Genomic DNA, 10,000 nt, shown 5'->3' with positions numbered 1-10,000 from the left:
CCATATTCGGCAACGTGGATGGCCATTTCTTCAATAAGGTGCCATCCTTGTTCATCTTCAACATTTTTCTGGAATCTCCCATTGGCCGCGTTGTCAAGAACAGCTCTCTGATCAGGATATAACCCATTGTAGAATTGGGTGCATAGGAACCAATGCTTGAAACCATGATGAGGTACAGAACGAACGAGTCTCTTGAACCTAGTCCAAGCCCCATTCAAATCTTCAGTAGGCAATTGCTCAAATGCATTGATTTGACCTCTCAACGCATTAGTGCGCTGTGGTGGAAAATATCGTCTATAAAAAGCTAGAGCTAGGGAATTCCAGTCAGTAACACCGGCACCTTCCCTGTCCATATCTCTCAACCACTCCCGGGCATCAACAGTCAAAGAAAAAGGGAAAAAAAACTCCCTTAACCCTATCCTGCGTCACCCCAGCAGCTAAAGGAATGGTGGAGCAATATTCTGTAAAGAGCTCTATATGCTTGCAAGGATCTTCGCCAGGTACCCCCTGAAGAGATTTTGTCTCAACCAGCTGTATATAAGATGGGTGGATCCCAAAGGTCCCCGAATCTGTAGTGGGTAACAAGAAACCTTTAGGAAGAGAATCCACCGTAGGTTCTGAATGACTGGCGATGTTCGGCATCTTAGCAAATAGAGTCTATAGCAAGGCATGTATGACAATGTTCTCTTCTAGAACATATTTCCTGCAACACTAATAAAGCACTTGGAAAAATATGAGATCAATCTCAAGGAATAAATTCCTTGAGATGAGAGACAAACTTAATATAAGCAACAAAATTACGCCACTTCCCCGGCAACGGCGCCAAAATTTGATACCGTCGTTTAGTACCAAAAATAAATACCTATTACTACTAACATAAGTCAGCGGTAAGTAGGGTCGATCTCCACAGGGAGATGGAAAAATGTCTGCTAAACTAAGTCCGTCTGAGTCACAGTTTCTTGGAGGGTTTTGATTGATTATTCTAATCTAAGGAGATCAAGGAGGAGAAAAAGAGAAAGAATTAAAAGAGAGAGTTGACAACAGTTAAGCAGGGAGAAAGTGGCTAAGACAGTCGGTTCACCATGATTCTCGGGAAACATAATCTAGGATCTCAGGTTAATACAAACTCGATCTACAGGGTAGCGAATATCTCCTCTCAGTCTCAATTCACCCTAAGGCACTATTAGCTTAGCTTTCGCCCTCACTAGAGTGTCCTAATGTTCGTTACATGTCTTACCCCTTCCAATATTTCGATCTAGGTCAAGGTGTACGGTGATTAATCACCTATTTGCGTCGACTCAATTAGACAAAAACAGTTATATGTAACGATTAACAACATAGATCAAATTCGCATCAAATCTAATCACCTATTTCACAATTTCCCCAAGATCATGGCTCCCATATGTCTTAGCAAGGGAGAATTAGCTATGCATAATTATTGAACAAGCAACAACAATACATAAACCGCAGAAACTCGACATAGTAAAGGTATGAAAGAGAAAAACAGCAGTAGAGATTAAAGGGAAGAATAGGGAGTAAAACAAGTAATTAATTATAAATTAAGAGTAGAGTAAGAGTACCGATTACAAGCCAGAAAATCCGTAGTTAGGGTTCAGGAGCCAAAAGTTTTAGAGAGTAGAGAAAGTGTCGAAGGAAGGGAGAGAGAAGAAGGAGCTATTATGACTGCCGTCATAAGCTTATATTCTTAAAATTACAAAAGAAAATCTCGGAAATAGCTTAAAGCCCATATAAAACATATAACACCTCGATCGAGTGAATTGAAACAGCTCGATCGAGGATATTGCTGGAAAAACCTTTCGATCGAATGGAAATGGAGTTCGATCGAACACTTCAGAAGACAGCTATCTCGATCGAGTAGAGGTGCAGTTCGATCGAGTGGTTCTTGATGGATAAAGCATTCGATCGACCAGAATGAGTAGCAAAACTGGTCGATCGAGCTATATAAGCACGGGTGGATTCCTAGGCACCTTCCGAGGCTACTTCACGCATCCCTAAGTGACAAATTCCGGGCTCCGATTCCTTATTCTCTAAAATGCATGCGATTAGGACAAGTTTGGGCTTGATTTTGCTCCTTTCTGGTCCGTACCTGCAATTTATACAAGACAGACCAAAGTAGAATATTCGGGGTAATTTGTAGCTAGATGCCACGTAAATAACACAGAAATGCGTGTAAAAATGAGGTAAAAACCTTATATAAAATACACACATCACATTGGACCAACCTTGAAGTGTTACATGGATTTGCATGCATAAAGATATGGATTAAAATGAGAAATGCAAAATAAGGTCTTATGCAAAGTCAAGCCCAAGATTTGAAGTCCAACTAAGGTAGAAACTTCGGATGCTTAGTGAAGCTTTGGATGCTAATATCACATTTAACCGGGTGAATTAAGATGGAATTAGTGGCTCACATTGGATCCCCTTGGCATTTAATCAAGAAGTGAAGAGATTTGAAGCAAGCTTTGGGATGTTCATTGGATGCTCTTAGGATGCTCACTAAGCATTTAACCGGAGGATTGAAGTTGATTTAATAGCTCACTCAGGATTCCTTTGGTAATTAATCAAGCAATTAAGAGAAATATTTGGGGTTGAACCCTTATATTTACTCTAAGTTTCACCCCTCATTTCCTATTTAAAGGGTGTAGACTTACACACTTCTTACACACCTTTTTCCACACATTTTCCACATAGAATTCTCTCTAAACTTCAGTAGTTAGATTAGCTTAGTGTAGTTTAGTTTTCATTAGTTTGTTATCATTTCCTTTAAGTATTACAAATTATAATTTCATTTCCAAGTTATTTCCTTTTGCATTGTTCTTCAATTCCAATTCCATTTCCATTGTTGAGGTAATTTATTTCTAATATTATTTCTTTATCAATATGTTTATCATTTTGTTCATCATTAGCTTAATTTACATAATGCGAGAGTAGTATACCTTGTCTAGGGGATAAAGGGAGCCATGCATAAAAATTATTTGTAACATGATAAATTAAGATACTTAGTGATCACATAATAGTTTCTATAATATGCTTGTACCTTATTGTTAATCTCTGATTCTTGATCACAATCTTTGATTAAATTTGTTAATTCGTTTTTATAAGTCGAGAGGCACGAAAATGAATTAGACTAAGCATGTGTAGTAAGACGACCTAGTCATAAACAAGAGTTTCTCTAGGACCCGGTCTATGGTAGTTGACACTAATATCGATAGATGGGTGTCTTTAAGTCTACAAAATTATCATTACTATCTAATCCGAGTTTAACATAAAGCATTTACATATATTTGCATGTGTGACCCGACTTCCCTAGACTCTTTCTTTATTATTGTTTTTATATCAACATAAATCAAATCAATCAATCAACCTCATCCACTCAAGATAAAATTCACTCCATAACAACTAATTTACAACTACCGTCTCTCTGTGGATTCGACCCCTACGTACTACATTCATTTGTGTCTAGGGTATTTATTTTTACATAGGTGTGCGATAGCCTATCAAGAAGAAGTTTTCAACTTCTTTCGAGTCTCTCGCCCCACTATATTTGTGAGGTGCAGGCGGCTTCACATTGGTAGTCCCACCAAAATTCCCGTGTGTGGCCAATTTCATCAAGGTATTACACATGTTCTCGAGCTGTCCAAGTCTCTCGTGGACATATCCCATCTCTTCCGCGAACTCACGTGGGATCATTGCCTCTACGGCATCAAAGGGAGCCTCATGCCCCCTTATCATCTCGCTTAAGGCTTCAAAGCGAGCCTCGTGCCCCTTTACCGTCTCATCTTCGGCTTGGTGAGTGCTACCGAGACTCACCACGAGTCCTTCCAAATACGGAATTTTCTCCTTAAGTAACTTCTCTAAGGCCGACACCCGGGCCCTAGTTTTTTTTTGGGAAAAGTAAGCTTCTCATTAATAATTAAACTTCATGTCCCTTACAACATTTTATAAGGTAATTACCACATCACCTTATTTCTCACATATCATATTCACCCATTGCATAACACTCCTATTGTTACTTACAAAATTCATGCTAGTAAACCTCATCCTCACTTCGTTTTTCACTTGAGCAACTAGAATCTCAGGCCTAGTAAGCAACATTTCCAATCTGCTTTTGTTCCTGCTCCACCAGAGCTGTGTCATCAGACTTGCTAGAATCATTGCAATCCCCTTCTTCCTGCCCCTGCTTCTATGTCTCCAGTGAATCCACCATTCAATGCAATGCTGTCCAGGAAGCTGTACAGCACACCAACTGCTTACTAAATCCATGCACTTACTGTTGTATACACATTTGAAGAATAAACGTTCATGGTCTTCCTGTTCTATCCCGCACAAATAGCAAATATTGCTCTGAATTATCTACATTCTCTGCAACCTATCTTGTGTTAAAAGCCTTTCCTAAGCAATAAGCCAGATGAAGAATTTATGCCTGGGCATAATCTACCTCACTGTCATCAGAGGAGCCCAAGAAACCTATGTCTCATCAGGTCGAAGGAAATGGTATCCCTGCTGAACTGAATATCCCCCTACCAGTCTGTGTGCTCCATAAAAGAGCCGATGTAAGGCAGTATTTACTTGGCAAATTTTACGCCAAGCCCAACTGCTATTAATGCTTGGTGTATAATTCTTCCAATCACTCCCTTTAATATAGACTGAATGTACCCACTTCACCCATAAATGATCAGCTTTTTGTTCTATCCACCAAACATATTTCCGTAAGGATGCAATATTCCAGTCTAGTAACTTCTTCAACCCAAGACCACCATGTTTATGTTGGGAAATGTGTCCTCAACAATAGTGCGATCACATGATTTAATATCATAATTAAATCTCAAATTAAGAATACGTGAGGGATGATTCTTTATACAGTCGACTGACCATCATTAATCGGTAATGGTTGGCTAACTAGAGTTTGACATTACTGTCGTGTGACGGTGGTGGTCAGTTGATCCCTTTAGGTCACACCTATAGGATGAAGCCCAAATAGCTATTTAATTAATTGTATGCGATACAGATTAATTAATTCCTTAATTATGGGAGTGCAATTTTGCGTCTTATTTTAATGTGATTAAATAAAGATTAAATTTAGTAATTAAGTGTTATATTACTAAATTTGTTGAGGTATTAATATAAGTTTTGAGGTAGAGGTAATTAGTTATTTAAAGTTACAAGAAGTTGTAATTTTAACTAACTAGCAATTATGGGACCCATTATATGATGATATAATGGTAGTATACTACTCAAAAAGTGGAGTGTATATTATATTATTAGTTGTAATATTTAAGTGTTAAATGATTACATTAATAATTAAATATGTAAGATTGTTAAATATAAGACTTATAAGCATTTGTGGGACAAATGATAAAAGGCAAATATGGTCCATAAGAGGACCAATATTTCGGCCAAAATAAGTGCCAGGAGATGCTCATTTGTCTTTTGTAAGTGTTGGTTATTGTGTGATAGTGACATATCACACAAGGCTTTTCATACTACTTCTTACACTATTGCTCCCTACTCTCCACCTACACTTTACAAAGAGTAAAAAACAAAATTAAAAGATTCTCTAAAGACCATAAGGCCACCGGTTTTTTGGCTTAAAAAAGGGCATTATGGTTGCTCATTTGTGTGGTTAAGTGAAGGAAGCTTTTACTTGTTTTTCTCTCCAAAAATTTCCTCACATGCAAATTCATAAAAAGCTCTCAATAAATACTAATACACCAAATCTATTACTAGAAGTAGTAATATAAGAATATTAGTATTATTAAGGTAATATTTCTACTATATATCTAGTTAATATTAGTAGAGATTTTTGGGTTTCATCTTGGGTGCAATTTATTGGAGTGGCTTCTAAACTTGGAGTCTTAGGAGGATCATCCATCATTATAAGCTCAAGAACAAGTGAAGGAAGGTGACCTTACTTGTGCCCATAATTTCGAACCAATTAGCAATGTAAGGAACATTGTTTTTCTTATAAATCTTTCATTTTGTTATGCATGCACTAGATCTAAAGAACAAATAATTAACAAGTTAATTAGTTCACTATTAGAGGAGTCTAATAATAGGTATATGAACCTTACAAGTGGTATCAGAGCATAAGGATGTTGCATGCATAATCGGTTATTGTTTTTCCGAGTTAAAAGGTTAACATATAAAACTTAAAAATTTGTGATTTATGAGCATAAGCCACGAAATCACTTTGCATGTTATATATTCTGGTCCTAAAAACATTTTAGGTCATTTTTATGATTCATGGAAATTTATTGCTCATTTTAAGGATTTTTGGTCATTTTATTACATTTTTATGACTAAAATGGGAATTAAAATGCTAAAAATAGTTAAATTTCGTTTCTGACCTTGAAAAATTTATATGACCTCACATGCATATTTTACAAGTTGTGTGTAAAAGGACGAATTAATTTGATTAATTTTGCATGATTTATGATTTTTATGAGATAAAAATGGATTAAAAGAGGTAAAATGGTTAAAATTAGTTAAATTTCGAATTAAGCCATGATCTTTTAATATGATGTCACATGCAATATTTACAGAGAGTATGTAAATTTCTAGATTTAAATATCTTCTTTAGCATGATTTATGAATTTTTGAGTAAAAATGGCATAAATAGTGACTATTTTAGCAAAAATTAGCTAAAACGTATTGCATGGCTTGAGAAAATTATTTTAAGTTGCATTAATATCCCACTAATCAGAAATAAAGTTGTAAAAATTATTAGTTTAATTTTCGTATACTTTATACATTTTATGAGATAAAAACGATAAAAATGCAACTATATTTTCTCAAAATTGATTCGAAAATTTTAACCATGTTTTTTGACATTATGAGGGTCATGGAATTATTCCAGAATGTTCAAAAATTTAAAATTCAAATTTTGAAACTTTTATGATTTAATTTGGATTTATTTCATATAAATTATGATTTTAAGGTCAAAAATGAGCATAAAATTAAATCAAGTTGAATTATTGTCAAAAATTATGTGATGACTGATTTTTGAGTCCTAAAATGTGTTAGGATAATTAACTTGAGCTTAGATGTGATTTAAGTGTTAATTAGTGATTTTAAAAGGTTATTATCACGCATTTCCATGAAACCGGGTTATATGTACGACATAAGTTAAATAGGGCGATTTGGCACATGATTTTGCATGATAGGTACATATTATAATGCTGCATATTTCAATTGTTGAATGTCTTTTATTTATATAATTTTGAATTATGTAATTTTATCTTAGTATGGCCTTAGTTTTAATCAATATTACCCGTAATGAAAGGGAATATTGATTCGGTTGTAATTTAATGTGATCTCGTGTCACTTTTATTTTTATTTCATTAGTTTTTCATTTTACAAATGTATAATAGGAATAGCTTTGTATTTTTATTATTATTTGTAATCATGAAGCATCTTCAAGACGGTGCCATTCGGAAAGGTGATCCGACAAAGACGGTGTCTTGGGAAGCGTGCCATTTGAAGATTCAAGGGACCAAAGGAGTTGGTTTCCGAATATGTAATAGATTATTTGATTTTCTATTTTTTAGGAAGGCCATACTAGGAATTTTATTTATTGCTTTGCATTTCTTTTAATATGTTGCATGCATAGCCAAATCGCCATAACAACACATGCATATCATATCGAGTTATCGACCGTGTCAATTATAATTATCGTAGTTCACCACTTTAGTTCACTTAAAACGTGATAGATAATAAATTGACAAGACCTCTCACATATAATAATTGAGATAAAGCCTTACCAAATAGTAGAAACTCATGAAGTACCAATTTCGCAAGGGAGTTAATCCGGCTTCACCGTAATACAAACCTTGTTACGTTGGCGAAGTGGGGTAGTAAAAAGTTATTACATCGAAATTTGGATTGAGCTCAACGGAAGTATTGTTGACCGTAGTCGCATGTGTTCCGGGCTAAAGATGAGAATTAGAGTAATTTTTATCGACCGAGAGTTCTAAAAGTAGAATCGATTAAAAGGTTAATCTACCGAGTTATATTAATAAGGGATGAATCGGCTCACCGTGCCCAAGTTGATATGAATTTGGATCTCGGAATCATTTATGTAGTTGGGTGGAGGTCACTATATAAATGCAATACTTGTAGTTATGTTAACAAGTATTATTAAAACGATAGATGATAATTAAATTCCTTCATTTCCTATTTTGTAGTCAAAATTTGTTTTAATCAACTGCAATGGCAACTCCAAACGCGTCCGCATCCACTAGTTCCACCCCGCTTTCCAATGTGTCATGGCTCCGATCCTTCATGGATCGATGTAAGTTAGAAAAGAATGGGTCCAATTTCGCCAATTGGGATGCACAACTTCGCTTGGCCGCGCAAGGTGACGACAAGCTTCGTTACCTTACCGAGGCATCTCCCACGGAACCACCTAATACTAGGTCCGCCGCTAGGCAATCCTATGAGGATTACCAAAAGGAGTCGGCCGCAATGAAAAATGTATTGATCTTTGCTATGGAGGCTGAACTCCAACGAAGTGCTATAAAGATTAGCACCGCTCATGAGATCTACATGAAGCTTGTGAACATGTTTTCACGAGCTCCTAGGGTCATTCAATATGAGGCGGCTTCCGCATTCTTTGATCTAAACATCAAAGAGGGCCAAAAGGTGAGCCCACATGTGCTCAAGTTGATAGAGCATGTTGAGACCTTGAAATCACATAAGGTGGAAATTCCCGATGAACTCGTGATTGATCGAATTCTTCATTCCCTAAGCAAAATCAAAGCATATGTTCAATTCCGGGTGAATTTTAATATGCAAGATAAGAAAGTTTCTCTTGATGAGTTGCACAAAATGCTTGTGCAAGCCGAAAGGGACATGGGGCTAAGTGTTAGCACCACCAAAGATGTGCTCAATGTTAATCAAAAGAGCAAGGGAACTTTCAAGAAAAGCGGGAAAAAGGGAAAGAAGCGAACTCCCAACAGGAATTCAGCTAAGACTTATGAAGCAAGCACCTCCAAGCCCAAGTACAGTGCCCCCTCTGGGGACAAGTGCCACTATTGTTGTGGAGTTGGGCATTGGAAGAGAAACTGTTCCAAATATCTTGGCGACATCAAAGCTGGAAAGGTTACTCCAGTAGGTATATATGACTATCCCTATCTTTTATGTTTCAATCTCAATTAGTATGTGATACAAGTTGTGATGATTACCCTTTTTATTGTAAATAGGGCCCCCTCCTAGCAAGGACAAAGGCAAGGAGAAGCAAGTCTAGAGGATCACGAGGGAAGCTAGAGTAGCCGACCATGGTGATGGATCAATGGAAGCTTGGCTTTTTAATTTGCTTTGTCTTTAATTTTATGATGAATTTCATGTTTTTAGAACTATTTTGATTTCCTCGTGTGACTTGGAAATTGGTTTGTATCCTTTAAACACGGGTTGTATTTTGGATATTGGTGATTTGGTTTTCAACCCAAATCACTTGTTTTATTATGTTGTTTGTTCTAAAATCATCATCATTAATTACTTGCGTAGAGAAACATTAGATAAACAACTTAAATTGATCAAATAGACGATTATGATGATGGGATCATTATATGTCCATAAGCAATGGATCTGATTCTCCTTATGTCTTTGTTACTTAAAGTAACAACTTATTTATATAAGATCAATTATAAAGTTGTAATGAGTTTTTGAATTCATCAAGTAGGGAATTCACGATACCAAATGGACATATTATTCTAATTGGATGGTCAACCGTGAGATACCTAGAATAGAGAGTCTATTAAACCAAATTACATGGATCGATCATCATATTATCAAGTTGCCATGTTAGGATGGCCTTTTGAAAGTTAATATATAGTCTTTGAAAACTCCTAATACTCCGTTAAATATATGTTTGTGTCTCACAAAGCTATCTCTCAAGAAATTAGGTGTATTTCTGAGAGATAGAGTGGGAGTAGATTGAATCGTCACAAACATCTCTTTTAGTTGAAATGTTACTTTGTGA

At 36.0% G+C, this 10,000-nt stretch overlaps 1 protein-coding gene across 1 annotated transcript; it reads left to right on the top strand.

Annotated features, from left to right (window-relative positions):
* The first annotated feature begins 8,529 nt into the window (after positions 1-8,529).
* Positions 8,530-9,500, top strand: LOC141631025 (uncharacterized). Its single transcript, XM_074443754.1, has 2 exons — positions 8,530-9,133; positions 9,222-9,500. Exons 1-2 carry the CDS (start codon positions 8,566-8,568, stop codon positions 9,263-9,265), a joined length of 612 nt encoding a protein of 203 aa, XP_074299855.1. The 5' UTR covers positions 8,530-8,565; the 3' UTR covers positions 9,266-9,500.
* The last annotated feature ends 500 nt before the right edge of the window (positions 9,501-10,000 follow it).

Source organism: Silene latifolia, chromosome 2 (genome assembly GCF_048544455.1).
Source record: "Silene latifolia isolate original U9 population chromosome 2, ASM4854445v1, whole genome shotgun sequence".
Lineage (NCBI taxonomy): Eukaryota > Viridiplantae > Streptophyta > Magnoliopsida > Caryophyllales > Caryophyllaceae > Silene > Silene latifolia.
The sequence above is the reverse complement of the archived record's forward strand: the minus strand, read 5'-3'. Positions and strand labels throughout refer to the sequence as shown.

What these genes read in the sequence shown, in the direction of transcription:
- LOC141631025 (XM_074443754.1), top strand. Translation starts at nt 8,566, where the DNA reads ATGAAGCTTGTGAACATGTTTTCACGAGCTCCTAGGGTCATTCAATAT. An exon ending in TGGAAAGGTTACTCCAGTAG is followed by an intron (nt 9,134 to 9,221) that starts GTATATATGACT and finishes TATTGTAAATAG; the next exon opens with GGCCCCCTCCTAGCAAGGAC.